Genomic DNA, 23,844 nt, shown 5'->3' on the forward strand with positions numbered 1-23,844 from the left:
GTAAGTGGTATCCTTTTAACTTGAAACCCAGAAGTACACAGCAGAGATGGAAAGAAAGCTCAAAGAGAAGCCCTCTATTTGTGGTCTGAGGAGCAGGAAAGGGGTCTCCTGCTAGACAGAAAGTGGAGGAAGTCCCTGTTTTCTTTTGTGATTGCTCTTTTTTACGTCTTTGGTTCTTTCCCACCGCAGTCCCTAGGCAGTCCTGCATGTTGTAATAGCAGCAAGGGATGGCCACGCACCTAAAACCCCAAGGGAGGGGAACCCTTGTTTCTGGCCAGAGAAACTGTGGTCCCAGGAACAGGGATGGAATCCCCATTAGTTTTTCTTCTTTTTTCTTACTGCTTGGCCCCATAGGCAGAGTCAATCTCAAAAGGTTATATGACAGGGGCTCCCCTGGTGGCGCAGTGGTTAAGAATCCGCCTGCCAATGCAGGAGACACGGGTTTGAGCCCTGGTTGGGGAAGATCCCACATGCCGCGGAGCAACTAAGCAACTAAGCCACAGCTACTGAGCCTGCATGCCACAACTACTGAAGCCCGTGTGCCTAGAGCCCGTGCTCCACAACAAGAGAAGCCACCACAGTGAGAAGCCTGCACACTGCAACCAAGCGTAGCCCCCGCTCGCTGCAACTAGAGAAAGCCCACGTGCACCAACAAAGACCCAACGAAGCCAAAAATAAAAATAAATAAAACAAACAAACAAACAAGAAGGTTATATGACAGAGCAGGGAAATTAAAGCCTAGGCATTCTACCCAGAGTATCAGGAAGGGGTGCCTCTGGGAGCAGGAAAGTGTCAAGGAGACCGTGGTGAGGAAGGAGCTCAAGGAAGTGATCTCAGAATGGTGGGCTTACTGCCAGGTTGTGTGTGCATGCGTCTGACCACGGGCTTCGGTCTCCTGCACAGACCACTGCCCAGGTCTCAGACTGACTACTGGGTGGCTCAGCACACGAGACAGATCCCAAATAGGCTTTGGCAACTGAACTGACGTTGGAGCCACAGTCACAGAAGATGGGTAGGAACTGCCAGCCTGAAACTAACCGCCTGCTAACTGTCGAATGCCTGCTAAAACAGAACAGAGCAAAACAGTCAGCACTCTCCATGGAATTTAAGCAAGACCCAAAGTCCTGTAAAATATGTTCATACTGTACAGGATACAGTCCAAAGCTGCTCCAGATATGAAAAGCCAGGAAAATCTCACCAACTCTCAAGGAAAAAGACGATCAAAAGATGCCAACCCTGAGATTATACAGACGTTTATCAGATAAAGATTTTAAAGAATATATTATAAGCCTCTAAGAATTAAGGGTGAACCCTCTTGAGACAAATGGAAAATTTCAGCAGAGACATGAAGGTATAAAAAAAGAACCAATAATTCATATACACACGCACACACACACGAGTACAAGTAAAACTGAGGTAATCTAAGATTGGTGGATTGTAGCAATGTCGATATCCTGGTTGTGCTTTTATGCTATAGTTTTGTAAAATGTCACCTTTGGGGAAAACTGGGTAAAGTGTGCAAGAGATTTCCCGATACTGTTTTTTACAACTGCATATGAATTTCCAGTTATCTCAAAATTTTCAAATAAAAGGAAAGACTCAAACGGATATTTAGGACTGAAAAATATAACTGAAAATAAGCAATTACTCTGTGAGTTGACTTCACAGAGTCTCTCTCCCCCACCCCCAACCCAGTTTCTGCTGTTGTGGTTCTGGCCCTCACTCCTGGCCTCTGCTTCCAGTCTCTCCTCCTCTGGTTCCTTCTAAACTTTGCTGTTGGGGTAATGTTATTCACCTGTGACTGTTCATGCCATTCCTCCTTTGCAAAGCCCATCAGAGGCTCATTCCTTACTGAAGAGCTCCGGTTCCTTTGCCAGCACCGTTACCCTCTAAGATGTTACTGTGGCCCATCTATCCAGGTTACTTCTCCTGTGTTCCCCGAAAATCCATTTTATTCCAGCCAAGCTACTCATCCTTCTCTGACCCTGTCTTTCTTTAAGTTTTTTTTCTTTCTTTTTATCCATCCAAAATGGCAACCTTCAGTTTTTTCTGTTCATACCTCCAGTATTCACTGGAAGAAATCTGCCGTATCTCTCAAGACCCATATTGGAATGTGATCTTCTTGATGAGGCATTGATTTATCTTTATAACCATGATTATTGTCTCCTCCTTCTATGCTAGGGCTTACATCAAACATGTCCTCATATTATGGTTATTCATGTCTTTCTGCCACACCAAATTGAAAAGGTCTTCCTTTAGGGCTGGGACCATGGCTTGTTTTGTTTGCGACGCTCAGAGTGCCAAGCTCATTTTTCACCCAGAACGCTTTGTAAGTGAGTAGAATTGGAATGGATGCTTGATGGAATTCGAAACTGGTGTAGTCCATTAGGTTTCTTATTTACATAGTTTGGTTCTGTAGAATTGAAACAGAAGTCTTAATATTAAGTAGAGTATCATTCGTGAGCCCTCTTTTAAAATCAGTGTTTTGGGGAAGTTGGGTGTAGTGAGAGTCGGGTAGTCATTCAGAGAGTACAGGGTTTCTTACTATCTGACTCTGACTTAAATGAACAATTGCTTTAATGATTTGCAGAAATTTTTACCGCAAGTTTACTATCTAAATAGACAGTCTGCTACAATGAGTTTGCCTGCACACGCCAGTGAAATCATGAGTTGTTTGCAGGCCTTAGTAAGTGTGCAGCCGTCACAGCTGTACCAGGTTTGCTTTACACGCCGGCACTGTGCAGACACACTAAGAGTGCACTAAGTATCAGACACTTAGATAGCTGGGTTTTAAATGCTCTATATTATTTAGAATTCCTTAGTGGATTTTTAAATAGGTGGAAAAGATACTTTAGTGATATTTGGGGAAAGTGATTGGGGTTTTCAGATGGGCTTAAGAATACATTCTTTTCTTTCCCCTTTAAATAATGAAACATTGGGGAAACACTTTCTCTGGTTGAGAAGACAATTTGATCAGAAAACATCCCAAATTTCAGGCATTCAGAGTAAACTACCTTGTTCAAAGTCATCAGGCAAATGGTGAGCAGAGCCAGAACTGGAAGTGGACAGCTCCAGAGAGACAACTGGAAGATAATGGATGGCGACAGGCCATCCACACTGTGCCTTTGGCTTCCCAAAGTCCGGATGGCCTCCCCTCACTGTCATATTGATTGACTAAAGCGCCAATGCTGAGATGGCCACAAATCCCCAGCACATGGGTACAGCTGCACTTGTGTCTCTAGGAGGCTCTAGGTTAGAACATAACCTTCCCCTTTGCAAGCAGAAGTAGAGTTGCCACCAGCCAAAGAGGAAAACAGGACCCTGATGAGCTAGTTTCATGACCACTGCGATGTCAACAAAGAAAATGGAGGCAGAGAGAAAAGAGAGCTTGAGTTTTTTTTCACAGGGTTTTTGCTGTCTCTTACACAAATCTGAGCCTAGGTCTAAGCTTGCCCTTTTTCAGTCCCAACTTCCCTGGTTATAAAATCATGTTTAGCAACTACTCTGAAAGTTATTAAAGTTGCAGCAGGAAACTATGGGAGGCCAGAGAATTTCAGACAAAAGTTATTGCATCAGTAACTCAGAAACTAATCCCTAAAACAATTGACACATTTTTCCAGAGGGCTAGTGCCAATATAGAAATGGAAATCATTGTCAAGGGCCACTATGTACCTGGAATTAAAATCCATCATTCCTCAGAGCAGAGAGCTATGATTTTGGAAGAATATGAATAGTCATGCCTTTTATCACCATATTTCCTCGAAAATAAGAGTCCTTTATTTTTCAAAAGAACAAGAAAAATTCTGCTCTCTTTGTGTTTTTCCTTAAGGACCCCTCATTTACATTTTCTTTTCAAATTTTTTTTCTTTGACAGTCACACATTTAAACAGAAGGCCTTCTTTTCCTTATTCAATTGTACTGGTTTTATTTTGGATAGAAATCCTGTTGGGTACAGTAACAGAGAACAAACTACAACAGCAGTAATCCCTTCTACAGCATCTATTGTTGGGAAACTTAATACACTTTTTTTTTTAACATCTTTATTGGAGTATAATTGCTTTACAATGGCGTGTTAGTTTCTGCTGTATAACAAAGTGGGTCAGCTATACATTTAATACACTTTTATTAAATGGCTGAGGCACTGGCTCCAGTGATCTGAATTAACTACAGAAGAGCACAGAAAGGGAACAGAAATGCCTTCTGCCTTCAGCAGAGCGCACTGCATGCCCAACAACATGGCAGGGACCGGAGACAAAAACTCCCATCCAGGAACACCCACCTGAAAGACCATAGATTGCCTTAGGCGGCGCCTTCATTACCAAAAGTTAACAGATGGAAAAGATTTAATGGGATCTTGGGAATTCCCTTGCTGTCCAGTGGCTAGGACTCTGCGCTTTCACTGCCGAGGGCCCAGTTAAATCCCTGGTGGGGGAACTAAGATCCCGCAAGCTGTGCAGTGCGACCAAAAAAAAAAAAAGATTTGATGGGATCCAGTGTTAACAAGCAAATAAGCAAATGGAGAAATGGGCCTTCTGATTCACTGTTGGAGGACTGACAAAATCCTCAGAGTTTTAAATGTATGTACACTTTGACCCAGGTTCTAAGAATTTGTTCTAAGTTAGTATTTACGTAAGCACACAGGGTTAGCCTCAGCATGAGAGGAAAAATCAGGAACAATGCACAAATCATTAAAAATGCAATCATTGAAATGATCATGTAATTTATATTTATTGTCTTGTGACATACTGTTGAGTGGCAAAGTGCAGTCACAGCAAGCTTATGTGTGTATGACCTTATCTGTGTAAAACTGTAGCTAAAAGGCTGTTCACAGAGGAGTTCACCATGGTAGTCTCTGGATGACCTTCTGGGTGACTTTTACTTTCCTTGACCAACTTTTCTGGATTTTTAATATTTTTTTAAAAAAATATTTATTAAAAAAAATATTTTTTTAATATTTTTTATACTTGGGGTTTGGGAGGGTGCTTTAAATTTTTTTCAAACAGAAAGCTAGTCTTTCCCTAAGTTTCCCTAAGTTCCTTCGTACTTGTACTGCCATACCTAAGCCCAACCTAGTGGCAAAACACTATGAAACATTGTGATGAGTTCATGGGTGTATCCAAATGTGAAAATTCATTGAATTGTACACTTTTGTACATGTGATTTATTTATTGTACATCAATTACACCTCTTTAAAAGGAAAGAAAATACAAAATAGTCCAGGTAATTTCCATTCTCCACACAAAATTGTCAAAATAACTATATACATAAAAAAAAACCCTGAATCAATTTTGGAAAGTAAATTTGATGTTCCAATCAGTGACAGGAGGCTACTCCAAGAGGTTAACAGCCTGAGTGAGGTGTAAAAATGTTCATTTAGCTTATTCTCCGTTCTCCAGCGGTGTCAGTGTCCTTGATTATAGATAGATGCAGTGCTCAGTGTTTGACCAGCTTCCGTCTTCTTCTGTTTGAACCTTTTTGCGGAGTCCACGTCAATCTTAGGTAACTTTTACCCCAAAGCATATGCTTCAGTGCACTTTAATTTTCCTTCAGTAAATAAATAGCACTTGCTAGCTTCCCTTAAGTAGCTATATAGCAAACCTGAGGGTTCTGAGACTTTGGCATCTGATAAAATTACAAAAACCAAGCATTCTTTCCAGAGATAATAATGAATACACTGATAAATGCTTTGAAGACAATTCCTTCACTCTGCTGGCAGATTTTCTCAGACATGTATATTCTTTTCCTGTAAGACTAGCTACTGAAGTAGTCCAAAGGTCTGCAGTTGCCTAAAAAGTATGACAAAAGGAACACCAATGGTTACAGTGGGTTTAAGACTTGGGTCTCTGAGTTAGCTGGACAAGAAAGAAACAAATGTGTGTGTGTTGCCGTCAGAGTCACCATCCTCAGAGTTTTAAATGTACATACGCTTTGACCCAGGTTCTAAGCATTTGTCCTAAGGCAGTATTTACATAAGCACACAGGGTTAGCCTCAGCACAATCAGAAAGAGGAAAAAGGGTTCCACCTGTTGGTGCGGCATGAAGAATGTGGGCCAGTGCAGGGGTAGGACCTCTCTGCGGGTTAGGTCTGCTTCTCATCACCGTTTTTCTATGCTTTTCCCCTCTGCTTTCCAATGCAACCAGTTGGACTGTGCTGCAGGGAAGAATTGGGCGCCCAGAGAACCCGTTCCGAGTGGCCCTGGAGTACATCTCGAGTGGAAACCGAAGCTTGTCTGCGGTGGACTTCTTTGCCCTGAAAAACTGCAGCGAAGGTATCTGAATCTGGCTTTCCCCTCCACTCCTTGGTAGCTTGTTGTCGTAAGTGGGTCAATTACCTGCCGCCATGATTAGCTGGGAATGTGCTCACTTATATAGAAATGTCTACAGTGCTTTGGGTCTGATTGTGAGTATTGTCAAGTGCTCCAGAGCTCAGCTGATCAATTTTCAAAGATCGAGTATAGTATTATATCTGCTTAACTTAAAACTTTATCAAATAGAGTATAGTCTTTGTTAGATAACACATTAGCTTAACTCCCCTGGCTGTCAAATACTTTCAGCTGTGGTTTTGTTTTGTTTCGTGGAAATTTTCAAATGTTCACAATTGAATAGAATAGTGCAGTGAATCGCCATGTACCCTCAACCCAGTTTCAACAGTTATCAACATTCTGCCATTTTTGTTTCACCTATATCTCCACTCCGCTAACTTGATAATGATTAGTATTTTACTTTTCTTCCTGAGGTAAAATCTACAACTATGTATTTTTAATGATTTGATTTAAGCTGTCGTTAAGGGACAATGTGGGAAATGGTTATATGTGAATTTTTTGCTTATTTTGTCAAAATCTTTAGGGCATGGTCCACTGTGTCATTGAATTTCTTTTGCATAAGCCCTATATTGTGAATTTATTTCAAGATTTATTACCAAGAGAGGACATCTCTCTCCTGAAGTATAATTTGTTGATTTTTTTTCTTTTTGCCTTTGTTGCCAGGCAACTCTGAACTAAATGCAGTACTTAATCACAATAATTATATCTGTGTAGTTTTTTGTTGAGCTTATTTCCCCCTCCCTCTACAGAGTTTTTGATCTTCTATTCTTATTTTCAAGATCATGTTTTATATGTATCTTTCATTAGACGTTGCCTCAAGTCTGACTGGTATGCAGGATAAGATTGACCATCAATACATATATGAGGTCAATCTTTCCTTGGTTCTTCAGAAGACCTAGGGTCATAATTATAAACATCCTTTATTATTTCCCACATGTAGAGGGTATACAAGATGGGCTTGAATTATACAAATCTTCAGGGAAAGAGTTGCTTTCGTTGCCACTGTTCTGCTGTGCCTGTCTCTTCCCAGTGGCTCACTGGGAAGGGAACTCTCACCTGTGCCATGGAACCTGTGGTCTGGCGGCCCAAGAATGAAGTGTTGACAGGAAGGAAGCCTGTGGCACTCCCAGACCTAACCTCTCCCTTTAGACTGTCCATGAACAACCATGAAGGCCCATGACACACAGCCATCTGTTGCAGGTAGAGGCCCCGTTTTGAATCTGGAGCTGGTATACGAAGCGGACCCCCTTTGGTAGGGAGCCCACTGACCACCCAGTTCCTTACGTTGCTGTAGCTCTTCATTCATTGCTGGCCTTGCAAGAACTTTGAAAAAGCGTATTTGTTTCTTTTTTTCTTTAATCAAAACTGATTTATGTGTGGGAAAAAGAGAAGTCACCATAACATGATAGATTGAACTTCAGTTCAAGTTGAAAAGTTGCTTAGCCTGTGATGTGAGGCACTGTACAAGAAACATGTGGTTTGGGAGAAAGCCAGGAGCTTGTACGAACGTTTCCACACTCACGAGCTTAGGGATTTGTGAACCTCTCTGTGTTCACAAATGTCAAGGGTCTACCTACGTACTGTCCAAAAGAGGCCATGTGTTGAAATGGAGCCGGTTAACAAGAATGTGTCAAGGAGAAGGCATTAGTTCCCAGAACTGGCCTAATTGCATTTGAACAACATCAGGAGAAGGGAATAAGTGACTACAAAACTCCAGGTATCAGGCCCAGCACAAATAGTCCTGCAAAAATTCTTTCTACCTTTGAAGGACATCAGCCAGTTGTGCACAATTTTCGTCCCCTAGAACTTCCTTTCAGCTACAAAAGTTTTCCTCTGTAGCTTATGTTGCATTTGCAGTGACCTGTTGCACAGTTTAAAAGACATGTTTCTTTTCTGCTTCTCTACCTTTATGAAGCCAAGAGAGATGACCTCTCTAACTTTCTCTAATGATCCAGAAAGTGTTTCTTCTGGCAGGACACCCTCTTAAGGAGGGAGAAAAGAAGTCTTCATCTGATTCCCTAGGGGAAGTACACTGGCCAGGAGACCCAGGGAGGTTCTCATGACCCAGCTACCTTCCTTCAGAGGCTCCAAGTCCAAGAACAGATGGCTTCCATAGGGAACAGGTGTCCTTTATGCTCCTTCTCAGGCTTAGAATCCTGTGACCACCAAGGGGTGTGAAGGGATCACTGTGGATCTGTGTAAGGCAGAGAAGAACAAAGTGATCCCAGTGTGTCCTGAGAACTTCTAACTCTTCCTCCTGTTACAGAACAAATTCAGGTGCATATCAGTTGGTGTGGACTAGTTGCAAACATAAGAAGCACCCTAAAGCTACCCTCATATATTTAAAGGGAAAGAGTTGTTTTGGAGGCATACTCAAGGCCTGTTTGATATAGACAAATGTCTGCGTTTTCTGAGGTCATTGCTTTAGTTAGGTCATGAAGAGGAGGAGCTAAGAGGAGAGAAGTAATATCTTTGAGGGGGTGATGCTGATGACATGCTAGCCAGGTTGTTAATAGGTTTGCAGGTTGTCTGGTCTACTTTCTATAGAACTCTACAACCCTTCCTTGTCCCACGTGAAAAGAGGTGCCTTTTTTTTTAAGAAGATGTTGGGGTAGGAGTTTATTAACTACTTAATTTATTTTGGCTGTGTTCGGTCTTCGTTTCTGTGCGAGGGCTTTCTCTAGTTGCGGCGAGCGGGGGCCACTCTTCATCGCGGTGCGCGGGCCCCTCACAATCGCGGCCTCTCGTTGAGGAGCACAGGCTCCAGACGCGCAGGCTCAGTAGTTGTGGCTCACGGGCCCAGTTGCTCCGCGGCATGTGGGATCCTCCCCGACCAGGGCTCAAACCCGTGTCCCCTGCATTGGCAGGCAGATTCTCAACCACTGCGCCACCAGGGAAGCCCCCAGGAGGTGCCATTTTAATTAAACTGGAGAAAGGGGAAGTTGGACAATTTTCCTCGCATAGGAGATGATATCTATCTGTGGGTGTCATCAGGGCAGAGGTCGTGCCTCTTTCCTCTCTGAATCCTGACACCTATCACAGTATGTAACAGTTAATAGCCGCTCAGTTAATAAGCAATAAAAGCTCACATCTGTGGAGCACTTACCATGTGCACAGGCAAGGTGCTGATCCCTTTAGGTGTGTTAGTTATCTCCTGCGAGCTTTACAATAATACTAAAACATAGGTACTATTATCCTCATTTTACGTGTGGGGAAACTGAAGTTCACAGAAGTTTCTAAAGTTGCCATAGTCATTCAGTTAGGGAAAAGTAGAGCCAAACTCAATCCCAAGTCAACTGGATCACCAAGCCAGTATTTCTGTCCATGACATTCTGCTGCCTTAATGGAATGTGTAAAGGCTGGAGTTTTATAGATTACTGGAAACCTTAAAATTACCCTTGACTCTTCCTCTTATCCCTACATCCAGATGGTCAAGTCTTGAGCTCTAGGCTTGTGGCTGCCTCACAGTCTACCTGTTGCTATCTAGATGCTACTGTTACTGCTTCTCAAGTTTATCCTTCTGACTTCATTCCTCAGCCATGTGCCTTATCCAGGCCTTCACATATGCATACTGGGACTTTGGCAAGAGCCAGCTGGTCTCCCTGATATCATTATCCATCCTTCGCACATTACCAGGAAAATCTCCCCCAAATTCCTTTTCTTGTGGCACTTTCATGAGGATTTCAGTAACTTCTTATTGTCTACCACGCCAGAAATATGAGGGCTAGAATGGACCACCTCACTCATTTCCTGGGGCCAGGAAAATGATAGGCTGGGGGTCACCCAGCCAGTTGATGGTAGAGCTGGACCATCTTGACTCTGACCTTGGTATTTTCACCACTGCTCAGTCTTGCCTGGAAAGCCCCAGTGTCTCTGCCTGATTTCCAAGGTTCTTACAATCTGGCCCCCCTGTATCTGTTCAACATTATGCCCTCTGTTCTCTACACCTTCTGTCCTCTAGTCAGACTGGTGTTCTGTACACTATGCCAGGAGTGCCCTACTTGGTCCCAGGCCTTTCATTTTGAACACTGATTGATCATTTATGATCTAGCTTGGAGCCCAAACCCTCCAGAACATCATTCTCAGCTAAAGAAATTCTTCTCGGAAGACTTTGCTCTCTGCATCTAAATTTAGTAGCTGTTTTATAATTATTTCTCAACTAGTCATTTTAGGACCCTAACTTGAGGTTCAGAACCTTGTCTTCTATTTCTTTTATTTCTCCAGGGGGCAGTTAACACCATGCTAAATACATAAGAAACACAATGTAAATATTTGTTGACTGATTGGCTAATCAATCAATTGATAAATGCTACTCCTGCTTTTATAGCTTTGGGCTACTACTCCCAAAAGAAAGTAGCAGTGAGTGGAAATTACTTGGAAGAGGTTTTCCCCTCATCTTGAAAGAGCAGTGTGTATATTCAGCACTGAGGGGAGGGATGTCAGCTCCTAGAGACACCCATGCCCTGGCTCCCAGGGAACCCTTAACCCTTTCAAAACGACCTTTCTTCAGCAGACAACCCGGAGCAATAGGATTGTGAAGGACACTCATGGGGACCCCTCATGTTCAGAGAAAGCTACAGAAAGACATATGTCAGAATGGCAGGATTAGCATACTGAAAAGGATTTGAAAACTATCAGTGTGCCTCTGACCAGCTCATAAAAATACATATTGCAAACACCCATCTAGCACCTTCTGTGTGCCAGGTCCTGTTCTAAGCACATTGCTTATAGTACTCATTAAGTCCTTATTGCTGTGAGGCATACGTTATTATTATCATCACTCCCATTATATGGATGGGGAGATCGAGGCACAGAGGCCTAAGTAATTTACCCAAAGTCTCACCGCTTTGGCTCCAACTGGCTCCAGCATCCATACTCTCATCTACCACACATTGCTGCTACCTGTAGAAGGTCCCTGCTGGACAGGACCTCAGAAAGCATCTAATCTGCCTCCCTCCACCATGTGGAAATTGAATGCACAAACACCTAAAGATTTACCTTGAACTTTGACACACTAAATTACTGATTAGCCCAATGTGCTTTCTACTTCCATCTCAGGGTTGTCAAGTTCTCACTTTTTCTAAGAAACCAATTTAGAATTTCCCTCTCCCTGCCCAGATGGGTCAAAGGCAGTTTAGGAGGACCACCACCCCCTGATCAACAGTGGGCAAATCAAGGAACTAAAAATGGCTCCAGTGTAAGCTTAAGCCTATTTTACTGCAGGTCACCATAGTTCCACTTCTCTCTAATGAACCTGCAAGAATCTCACAGCTGAGGTCTCCCAGGTCAGCGCCACATTCAGCTCACTCACAGATTTCTCAACAAGAAGTGCTCTTGACCCCTTACCCTATCAAGACATCTCCCTACACATTACCTCTTCTGATCCATTCAGAGAGGGTGTCAGAATCTTCACATTACCCGTGGTGGGGGGCAGGGTGGATATTTCGCTAACTTCTGTAGTTCAGGAAAGGGAAGAAATCCAAGGTGTCAAATGCAGTCCAACCACCGTGGGTACCTTAAAACATGTGTCCCAGAAGAGTTGGAGATGCACAGATATCTTAACCTCTCTGGGCCTAAAATGAGTGCATTTGAACTAGATCCACAGTCCTTAAACATTTTTTAGAGGCTGAACTCTTAATTCAAATAAAATCTTATATAGAAGTCCAGTATATAAAATTACACAAGCAGAGCTGCCCTTGAGGAAGTGAGGGTGGGAAACCCACCCGTTCCACAGCCCTTGACACACCCTCCAAATGGGTTTTCATGAAGTACAGTTTGAGAACTCCTGGACAGTCTGATTTTCAACTCTCGTATTAACTCCCGCTTTTTGATCCTATCATATTGTACTTATTTAAAATGTGATAGACAAAAGTAGTTACATTAACCATACCTTCTTTAAATGATTAAGACTAAGCCCAAGGCTATTGTACTTTGAATATGGGCCATTTCCACAAGACAGATTTTTGTCACTGTGGGTCCTGGCTTTGAGATGCTAGGTATGGAGCTGATATGAATGTTTCCAGTAAAACATGCGTGGCATCTCCTGGCCTTGTCTCCTCTCTCTTCTGACTTCACCAAAGATAGTGATGGGCAGTGGAGGATGTCCTCCTTAGACCATGAGTTGACAAGAGGAAATGAGAGAAGCTAAACAAACAGATTCTAATCTTTGGCCAGCCATCTGGAACCAATTAGCCTCTAGAGTAAGCTCCAAAATCCAGCTGGGTAAAATGAAGGAGTACCTCATGGGCTCCTGGCAGCTTGGCCCAAACTGGGCATTTTCTGTTCCAAAAGCAAGCAATGCCCTGCAGGATCTTCAGTCTGTGCTTGTAAAATGAAGATTACTATGACACACTGTCTTGGGGCTGCTAGCAGAAAACTCTCTATGTAACAGACTCATTTATCCCTCTATCCATCCATGCATTCACTCACTCATTCGACAGATATTTACTGCGCAGTACTAAACTAAACACAATATGTATATAGTGACACTGATATAAACTTGTTTCTGTCTTAGGACTTAGTTTTGGTGTGGTGGCTTTAAGATCTCCATTCTACTCGGCATAAACACTGCTTTCCAAAAGACCTCCTGGCTTATATTTAGTGTGCAACGGAGGTATTGAATATGTGCTCCATTTGTAGAGATGTCTTCCTCCAAACTAGTTGCAATGCGCCTTTCTCAGACCACAGAACGTGCGCTGAATCAGCAATCAGGGGATTTAAGTCCCCTTTCCACCTCTTATTTGCCATAGACTAGCCAACTCTGTGGATCAGAAGGGACATTAAAGGTGTCCCCCAGAATTGGCACACTGATCGTTTTTTAGTTTAAAATAAGAATAACAATATGTCAATGGCTGTCCTGAAATTGACCTTAATCATGAGGGTCAAAAGAGAAGATGGCTGTGGAGGTGTGTTTGTAGGTATTGCCCTGAGCTACCTGACTTCTCTGCCCTCACCTGGCCTGAGGCCTTTAAAAATGAAGCTGCTCGCTTTCTGCTGCTCGGTTTCTCATGGAGAAACTACTATTCACAGAAATAAACTGGCTCTTCTGACGCCTCCTGCAAACGTTTCATGTTAATGATAACCAAATGCCAAGTGGGCAGTGGGAGCTGCACCATTGCCAACCTGACGCTGGCACCCAGGTGGACACCACCTGGGTTGGTCTCTTTAAGGGACTGAATCAACTGTGCGGTGGTGGGAGCTATTGCTTGGAAGTGAAAGCCAAGGAGAAATGGGAGCCACAGCCTGGTGTCCTCACTTAGTTCTCACTGTGTCTTCCAGGTGGAGGGTAAACCCCGTTTACCAAACACTCCCCTTCTTAATTCCCAATTTCTAAAGCTTCTTGCCCATAATTTATCTGTGGACTATACTGTTTAAAATGATGATTTCATCTTGCCACTGAGATGTACCCACATTTCCCCAAATGCCTCCTCACCTCAAGCTTTCGCTCCAGCTCTGCCCCCCTCCCCCATTCCCAATATCTGCCTGTCCCAGTCCTACAGGTCTTTTAAAATCTCAGCTCAAATGCTGTCTTCTCCAAGAAGTCTCAGCCCAGAATTGTGTTTCCATATATTTCTGTTTTAGAACAGTCTACTTCCTTCCAGAGTTATTTATGTCTTGCTCAATAGATGGATGCTAGGTTCTAGTTTTAAAAAGACCGTGTCTTTTTTTTTTAATCTCCTATATCCCAGTTAGCAACTAACAGAGTTTTTCCCATGGTAAGCAATGAATAAAGGTTTTGCTGTTACAATGTAGGAGAGAGATTACAGGCTTTGGAATCAGACAGAATGAGTGTAGAATTCCAGCTCCATCACTTACCACCCTTTTGAGCTCAGAAGAGGTTTTTTGTTTGTTTGTTAGTTTGTTTTTATCTATGAGTTTGGGTTTTCTCATAAGTAAATGGAGCTAATAATATATAATTATGGGTTTGCTGGGAAATTAAAACTGATATTGTGTGAAGAGCCCCTAGGACAGTGCTTGGCACAGTAAATACCATCTTCCTCTCTCTCCCATGTCCCCTGACTGAGCTAAGTGTCCTCATTCTGGAACCAGGGCTGAATAATTCTGCACGACTAGCCCAGGGTGTGTTATATATTTGCAGGGTCACACCCACCTTTCACTTTAATTTTTATTGTTTTTTCTTTAATATATTACCTTTTTAATAATTTATTTAATTGTTAGTTTATAGAATTTAATTTTCAATAGTAATTGTTTATCAGCTAGCTCACAAAATTTCTGAAAATTTAATAATCAGCTCTTGCCAATGAGTATGAGCTGGCTGTAACCCACCACTGCACTCTTTCCTTCCCAGACTGCTTTTTCTAAACCCCAGAATATCATCTTATTCATATATCATCTTATTCTTATATCATCTTATTCATAAACATTTCAGCATACACCTCTAAAAGATAAAGACTCTTTAAGAAAAAAAAGAAAGAACCGTAATATCATTATCACACATAACAATTTTAATAATAATTCCTTAATATTCCCTAATAGTTCTCTAATCAGCATGTAAATTGAATCTACCTTTCACTCTCACTCTGGGCATTGTCTGAACCATTGGGCCGAGGGAGAGGTTATCCCATGTCCAGCAAAGACCCTGACAGCCCAGATCTACATTCTGATTTTGAAGGAAGCTGCTTCTGTATGCTTTTATCTCTAATACAGTCATTTTTTCCTTTGTGACTCAGTGCACAGAATCCACTGTGTCCCCAAAGGAGAAAGACCATTTAATCCTGTGGAGATGACTGGAGACAAAGGAAGAGCCTGAAAGTCCTTTGACCTGCTTATCACACTGTCTCCTCAAGCAGACTAAACATGGGGTCTAAAACAACCAGGCCCCCAGCTTGTGGAACCAGAAAAGAACTTTGTCCGCCCTTCCTTTCCCTACTGATGCATAGCTGCTGTTGGCTTATGAATGGCTTATTCATAATCACTAATAAAGCCAATGAGAAATGCCCCACGAAGTGCTTGGGAACAATAATGCCTGCTTGGGCGACTATTTTAAATATTCGACCATTGAAAACCACCTGGAAATGGGGGCAGACACAAAAGGTCTTAAAATATAAATAGATAAGGAACCAGTGTGCTGAGGTCATTGTACTCCCAAAAGACAATTACTTCCAAATTACAACTACATAAAAGGAATAATTGAAAAGATTAATCACACTAAAATAATTGGTCTATCTGACAAGTAATTTGGAGCAATATTTAGTCATTGACATCAATGTCTAGTAGTAAAATAGTAATGAATTTCATTCTCTGACTAATGTATTTATTTTATTAATGGTACTAAATGGTGTTGTTACTGCTTATAAATATTTCATAACTTTTAATTCATTAAAATGTTCAAGAAATTTCCAAAAGTATTTATTAGCTTTAAATCATTCTTAGTGTTCAATATGCGATTACCACTCTGCCTGGGTAATTAAAAAAATTATTATTTTGGGTAATGGGAGCCTCTTTGAATGCGGAGGATTAAGCCCTGGTTATTAATGAGACTATCGCTCCAGCTGGTGAGGAATGAGGGACTTGGTGAAGCTGTGTTCCCTCTTCAGGTCTCTAAGGCCCTTCTGTAGCCATTCCTTAACACCTAGGGCTGTGAGGCAAACAGGGCGGACCCAGACCATTTAATTCTGGAGATGATAACCCATGTCTAAACTGACACTTCTCTTTCAATCCACCACCTCTCCCAGCCCCGTTTCATCTTCCTGGAACAGCTGAGAAAAAAATTCGTATATTCCAACCTCGCCCCTTCTGTTTCTTTCATTCTTTGATAGAGGCCATAACAGGTGAAACAGGCAAAAAGATGCAACAGAAAGAACAACGAGGGACACCACATAATGAATAGTGGAAGGAGGATAGGATTTGGATGAGGAAAACATGGATTTGGGTCCTGAGTTGTTTGGGTGCGGCGCATCCGTTACATCCTGCGGTACTGGATAATTCGTGTGTGAAATGAAGACAGTGGTACCTGCCCCAGGGTCCGTGTGGGGATTAAATATGTTAGTCTGGGTGCCCACATGCCTGGAACCTAGTGGGAAATCAAACAGGTTTAGTTCTACTCTTCTCTAAGTCCAAAGAGTGTGTCATGGCGGTATTGATCCAGTGGCCTTGGCACCTCTTAATTAACCTAGTACAAACAGTTGGTACGAGTCATCAAGGAAAATCAGGCCAACAGGGAGCTGTACAACTCAGGGACTTGGTGAAGTCTAAGGACAGGACGCCCCCTGGAGGAGGGGTGGGATAACTCCGCTCTCAGTGCTCTGCCCCCTAGGTCTGAGATCAGGCTCACTGCACTGCCTCCAGAGGCCCATCTGCACAGGGGATGGCTAAAGGCATTTGGTTGTGGGCAAATGGGGAGGGGGCGGGATCCACCAAGTGGCTTGAGGTGAAGTGTGGCCAGCGCTTCTCACGCTGGGATGCGTGTGCCTCAAGAATATATAGTGATGTTCTGGGAGTTTCCAAACCCACAGAATCCACATGGTACAGCTTTCCAGACTGGAGTGGAAGGACATTTTCTATTAAAATTTTCAGGGCTATATATTGGGCTCCAATGAAAACTGTGCACAAATTTAAGATAAAAGACCTTTTCTGCTCGTAGTGATTCCCCAGATTCTGGGAGGCGACTTCACCCTTCTCTGCCATTGGGGGAACATCAGAGGGTATGTTGGTGAAGCACCATTCCAGGGGGACAGAGGGACATGGGTAAGAGGAGGTACAGCCAGGCCTGGGGTCACCCACTGGAAAGCTGGTGCCAAAGGGAAGGTATCCTCTCAGTGCAAGCCATGGATGGGCAGAATGGCAGGCAGAACCCAGGTGACACCGGAAATCAGCAGTGGGGCCCTCATCTACCAAATGAAGCAGAGAAGGGCTCAGTTCCTAAACTTTAGGTACCAGATCAGGGACGGACTATCAACTATGAGATTGCAAAGTCCCCTGTGCATTGGCCTGAAGCTTCTTAAATTTCCCCAAGGACAGAATTGATCTCAGAGTTGGTTTGGTTTGGTTTTTGTTTGAAGGGGGACACAGGGAGGGGTACCAAACCTTTGAAGATCTGGGAGACATCTTACTTCCTCTCTTCCTGGACCCCTGGACAGAGCGCCTCACATCAGGGGTCTGGGAACGTCCGGAGTGGAGGACAGTGAGGGTGGGCTGAGGGAGCTGCCTGCTCTGCTCGCTGATGGGCGTAGACTTGGGAGCTCAGGAGCCTGCACTGCTGCTCTCTTCACTCATGGTTATTTTGCCATTTGGGGCCCTCTCTGTCTTCAAGTTATGCTGTGAGCATAGCTTTTGTGGAACTTTAGTTTGCCTTTCTTGTTGTGATTTGCTTGGGGAAGAAACACTGGGAATTGCTCCGCAGCTGCCTGGAAAGCCCCACAATGCACAGCTTGCAAACTGCAGGGCAAAAGGTCTCTGGGATCCCTGCTTCCCTAGGCTCCGACATTCTGGGATTCTCTGAGAAACTTATGGGTGGTTGTAGAGTCTTTCGGCTTTGGCCGCTTTTGCTTCTTCATTTAGCTCTTAGCCAGCATTTTGTGTCTATAAAACACTTAACAAACATTGACTAATTACTCCTCATTAATCATTCATGCAACTGGTAGACCAGGGTCTTATCATTTCCTTCAAGAACATGGGTGTAATATCCTGTCTGGATCCCAGGTCACACTCAGGGGGGCGATGGGGTCATCATGGCAGCACTGGGATCCTGCAGAGCTCGGTGGGGGAGTGGGCCAGAAGGCGGGCACAGGCTCTGTGAGGCTACAGCCACACTAGGATGCCCTTCCGCTCTATGAACAGGAAGGACAAGCGGCAGCGCCAGCCAGTGGCAGCTGAGAGGCAATAAGCTTTAATCAGAGGCTTCTTCCTGGAAATTCACATGAACATGATAAGTCTGTTGTCTTAAAAGGCCCAAGGAGGTTAAATGCCTCAACTTTCTTTTGCTTTTATAAGCTGATCCTTTCACTATTTGTGAAATGTAAATATAATGAAAACATTGGCTCTGATGAGCTCCCCAGTGCTACGGGGACAGGCAGCCCAAGTCTAGGGTCAGGAGGCAGCCTATCTGTAGGTTTATGGCTCAGTGCAGGTGAACGGGCTGTCACAGCTGGGAACAGCAGCAGAAGGGACCCTGGAGAAGGTCACTTGGGTCTCTAGGAGGGTCAGGAATGGAGCAAGCTCCCTGCACCCCAGTCCCCAGAGGCTGAGGAGAGCCTGTGAGTAGCCCAAAGCCTCTGTCCTATGGACTTGGGCCCATGAGTGTATATAGCTGGAGTGAGAAATGCCCAGAATTACATTATGTGGGTTAGAACAGAAAGCAGAAAATTAGAAGGAAAGATGGTGTCTGTTTTCCTTCCTATCTTACCATCTCAGGAATGATATCTTTCTTTCTTGTTAGTGCACAGACACAGACGCTTGCTCACTGGCTATCACGTGCTCTCTCTCTCTCTTATTTTATCTACAGAGCATGTGTGTACACTGATGTTACAGGCCTGTCATCTAGGCCATTCTTCCCCTGGTGTGGCCCTTTTCCCCATTCCTTTCTCTCACCTCTTACCTGTGGCTGTGTGTAATGCCAAAGCTTCTCCTCCTTTCAGAGTCCTGTCATGTGTTCACTCTGTGATAATAAATAAGTAAAGGCAGACAGATCATTTTCCTTCTCAGTTGTTTCTTGGGGCATCCCGTCGACAGCCTCTCGCTACATCTCCCTGCCCTCAGCCTCTCTTCCCTCTGTCTCTCCCAGACTCTGGATATCTTTGTCTTTTTGTCTGTTAACTCATTCTCTTCTCATCTTTCTTCCTCTCCTTGTGAGGAAAAGAAAAGTGGGCCGTGGAATAGCCTTGGGCTGGCTGTGGCCGCCTCCATTATCAGTGAGCCCTGCTCTGCTTTCACTCCAGGCACAGGCCTGAGGCTCTGCGCCCACAGACAACAGCTGAGACAGGCAGGTTGGCTACACCGGGGTGGATCTGGGGTGTGTGCACATGGAGTCTTCCTCTTTTCTTCCTGATTCTAAGCAGAGATTTTCTCCTCTCCTCCTTTTGCCCTTTCCCCATGTTTCCTCCTTTCCTTTCATGTAGCTGTCACGCTCTCATTCAGCAACCTCACCACTGCCCCAAAACACACACGCTCCCTCTCTCTCTCTCTCTCTCTCTCTCTCACACACACACACACACACACACACACAGAGAGAGAGAGAGAGAGAGGGAGAGAGAGAGGCACGTACATACTCATGAGCAGTGAGGAATTTTGAGGGACATTTGGATACGGTGACCCTGAGGAGGGCCTTAGGGGCAAGACCACCGTCTTTAGTTGAGAGTGAGGTCTCACCTAAGATGGAAGTCTTTCCTGGTGTTAATCACATGGCAAAGGCAAGGATCTGGGTAGATAAGAGGGTCTGGTGTTTTCCTCTTGGGGGTCAAGAAATGGAATTGGAGTGAGCTCTTGGGTACTGGAGCTGAGGTTGCGCTCACTGCATGGGAAGACACTAGAAGCTAGATAGGAAAACTAGCTGGGCTTGGGAAAACTTTCTTCTCTTCTGGGGTCAGCAAAGCACAGAGTCTAAGCTCATGGTGCACACCTGAAGTTTTCTCCCTTGTCTTTCCCAGTCTTTAGTAGAGTTGTGTTGAACGTTCCAGCTTACCTTGCTTGTACTCCAAGAGTTTTGTCTGGATACTGTCCAGGGTCTTAAAGGATTTAAATGTCACTCCTGAGACCAGATTGAAGATGGCAGTAGTGGTCCACAGGATTCTCCAAGGAAATGACAAACCTTAGAAAAAGAAGGAGGAAGGGAGGGAAGAAAAGCAGAAGAGAGAGAGCAAAAGCTTGAAGCCTAGCCCCTCCCCCCCAACCAGGAAGTCCTCCTTCTGGGCCAAACTTGGAGGTTCTGATCTTGCATTGATTAAGGAAGGTGGAATCTCCCTACCTGGTATATGTCCAGATGTATAAATTGGGCTTCCCATTTTCCCACCATCTACTAACTGGACTCCACAACAGAAATCCAGGCTTCCAGAACCAAGGCTGGAGACCTTACTAAAGAATCCAATCTCTTGAGACTTTTCTAGATTTAAAAATCTTTATTTTCACTTCCATGTTATTATATAATCTGGTGCAACTTCATCAGAGGCCCCACTGACATATGAGGTTCCCCCGTCTCTAATTGTTGGTTGTTGCTTTTCAGAGACAAAAACTAGAAAAGGAGTCACACAGTCACTACGAATGGGCTCTTTTGTCAGGTGCAGAACTCCTCAACTGCACCTCCACCCCAGCCCTTGGTTCCCACGCAGACAACTCCAGTAAGTGTGGTAGGAGAGGTAGCCCAGGGCTCTGTGTGCAGAGCTCCAGCAAGGCTTTACAGGACTCGGGTGGGTCATCCAAGTACCAAAGCCTGCTTGACTTCTGCTTCTGTTATTTCCCCCTCCTGCTAAGTTGCAAGCCTTCCACCTTATCTCTGTATCCCTAGCTCTTGGCTCAAAGCCTGCCACATGATAGGGGCTCTATGAGTTTTTATAGAGTGTTGAATGAGTGAACGAAAAAATGAGTTAAGAGGGAACAGTGTGGAAAGTGTCTGTGAAGGCCAAGTGGAGTGGAAAATTGAGATCAGCAGCTGGAAATTGTAAACAAGGCAAATGTATCAATGTTTCAGATGATTTCAGATATTCGCATAATCATTTAGGTGGACATTCTACTTTGTAAGTATAGGCAAAGACAAACGCACCCTATAGCATAAGCTTAAATTCCAGATTCTCCCCTGCCAAAATAATAATAATAATTATTATTATTAGGACTTCCCTCGTGGCACAGTGGTTAAGAATCCGCCTGCCAATGCAGGGGACACGGGTTCGAGCCCTGGTTCGGGAAGATCCCACATGCCGCAGAGCAAGTAAGCCTGTGTGCCACAACTACTGAGCCTGCGCTCTAGAGCCCGTGAGTCACAACTACTGAGCCCGTGTGCCACAGCTACTGAAGCCCGTGAGCCTAGAGCCCGTGCTCTGCAACAAGAGAAGCCACTGCAATGAGAAGCCCACGCACTGCAGCGAAGAGTAGCCCCCACTCGCAGCAACTAGAGAAAGCCCGCGTGCAGCAACAGACCCAACGCAGCCAAAAATACAATAAATTTATTTTTAAAAGAAATTAAACTTAAGTTGGCTCTTCGGAGAACCCCCCATTTCCATGGATGGCAAACAGTTAATCTAAAGTCAACTCTGAATGGGAATTTTCTTTGTCCCTTTTGAGTAGTTCAGAATTCTCCCCTTTGCCCTTCCCATTCCTCTGGGGAGCAAGTAAAAATGGGAAGGTTTCTGTGCCATGTGGTAATGAAAGAGCCATCCACTCTGGGCTCCCTTAAGACATTCATTCAATCTCTGTTGGCCTTTGGTCATCGGACCAGGCCCGTGAGAGTGACTGAAAGAGGGAGTCTTGCTTGCAGGTCCACATGGATCGCTCCAGCTCCGTCCGCAAGCCTCTGCAGCTCTGCCCACGCCCACTCAGCCACCTCTGGGCTCCTCTCGGGGAGACTCTGAGGCCCTTGACACCCTCCCATGCTGCTCTGGGTTCAGGAGCACTTTCTACCCTCAGCCTCCCAGCCGCCCCATTCCACTCTCCTGACCCTACTGAAACAGGCCCAGTGCTAACCCAGGGCACACAGGTCTTCTTACTTGCAACTACCCTCAACCTCTGGTCTTTGTGTCTTTCCCACACCCTCGCCAGGCCATGTCCCAGGTAGGAAATGCACAGACCTCGTTGCCCTAGCAGGGCCACTCATGTGCTCCCCTTTTCTAATTGTCTGTGGGCTCTATCCCACACCATTGTCCATTCTGCCCCACTCTATGTTTTTATCTAGGCAGTTTCAGGCCTGTGTTTTGGGGCCTCATCAATTCTTCGTGCCAGATACACCAGACTCAATTTTTTTAACTCCAAGATCTGGTTCACTCTCCAGAAGTCCAGATCTTACCATTGAACATCTGCTTGTCCAGTGTATCTGCCCTCCCCCATCCAAGGCAGTGTCTGGAGAAAGCAACAGCAACTCTCTAAATGGAGGCGAATGAGGAAGTGGGTCTGCAAAGCTTAGGAAAAAGAAACCTCAGATGATGCTCCAAAATATTATCATATTTGGAATCATAATTTTCATAAATATCATATCATCACACCCCCGACTCCAGCTAAACAATCCCCGGGGGGCGTTTCCAGTGCCCCTTTCTAACGACCTTCATGGAAAGCATCCCCACGGCAATTCTGATGGGAGACAAAGGACTCTAAATACTTCAAAATTCTAAGATGTTCCAGCCAACACCCGCTCCTTCTGGGTGCGGATTGTCGTCCTGAGTCGAGCTCAGAGCCCCACAGATCTGCGTGTGCATCTCTGTGGTTCCCCCCATGGTCTTCCCTGGCAAAAGATCATGACCTAAGGCAAACCCAGCCTGGGTTGTGTGATGGCCAGATTCATTTTTTGAAAGCACCTCTTCATCTGTTTCCTCCTCAAGATCCCTATAACCTGTGGAGTCAAGGTCAAATACCTTGAATCCTCACTTCTCTGCCCCAACCTGCCAGCCCAGACTTCTCCATCTTGGCCTCTGACTAAATCCCACAGTCCAACCCACCAAATCAACAACCTGTCCTCCGAACAGGCCAGAGATGGTCATTCCACTGGTCCCAGCCCCCTCTGTTCATCAGGGACCATCACAACTCTCAACTCATCCCCCAGTGACGTCCGTGAGCACTTCCCACAGTATTGTCGTTTAAACCACGCATCTGGCACTAACTAGCCTTAAGGCATCCACTGCTCATGGCTTCTCATAGAAAGTGATTTCACTTTTAGTGCTAGTCTATGTGTTATGCAGAGTCTACCAACTCTTGATTCCTCCAGCCCCCATGAGAAGGTGTCCCTGCCCGTCTAGATGGTACACTCTCTGAGGACCATGCACCGCAGTGAAACGGATTTTGGAGCCACACCCCCAAATCACCTAACTCAGCCTCTCTAAGCATTGGCTATTTCTCATTGTAAAATGAGAGTCATTATAATGCCAACTTTGGAGCAATGGGCTTAGACTCAGTGAGACAACCTGTGTAACAAATTGGCACAGGAAATTTTCAAAACCTTCTCTTCCTTCTTTCTCTTTAGAGTTCTATATTTCTTCCTCCTTCCTGCCCCCACTCACCAAAATGGGTCCTACCAGCTCACACAATGGCCCAATGCCTGAAACATAATAAGTCCTCAATAAAGATGTGCTTGATGGATGAAAGATAAATAGATGAATGAATTAATGAGAACAAACAGCATGTTAGGATCATTCTATTCCCACACTTGCTCTCTATTCCACATTCAGTCTCCACCAGGACAGCTGCACCCAGGCTCTGAGAGGCCTCCTGACCACTGCCCTGAGCCCCAGCTCTCCTTCATTCGTTTTGCTAAGGAAGAGCTTGACAAGGATCCCTGAGCAGGCTTCGGTTTCCTGGACAGTGAAAACCAGGGCACTTGCGAGGAACGATAGTTGGCGCTTTCCTCAAGGACAATGTGTCCTTCAGA

The 23,844-nt window shown here is 44.5% G+C and overlaps 1 protein-coding gene across 1 annotated transcript in view; it reads left to right on the forward strand.

Annotated features, from left to right (window-relative positions):
* Positions 1-23,844, forward strand: part of ALK (ALK receptor tyrosine kinase) — a gene marked incomplete at its 5' end in the record, with an annotated part of 722,056 nt that overhangs the window by 529,641 nt on the left and 168,571 nt on the right. Inside the window, one exon of the mRNA XM_079941115.1 lies at positions 6,142-6,269. Coding sequence (XP_079797241.1) covers positions 6,142-6,269 — 128 coding nt within the window. The remainder of the gene's footprint in view (positions 1-6,141; positions 6,270-23,844) is intronic.

Source organism: Stenella coeruleoalba, assembly GCF_951394435.1.
Source record: "Stenella coeruleoalba genome assembly, chromosome: 13".
Classification (NCBI taxonomy): domain Eukaryota; kingdom Metazoa; phylum Chordata; class Mammalia; order Artiodactyla; family Delphinidae; genus Stenella; species Stenella coeruleoalba.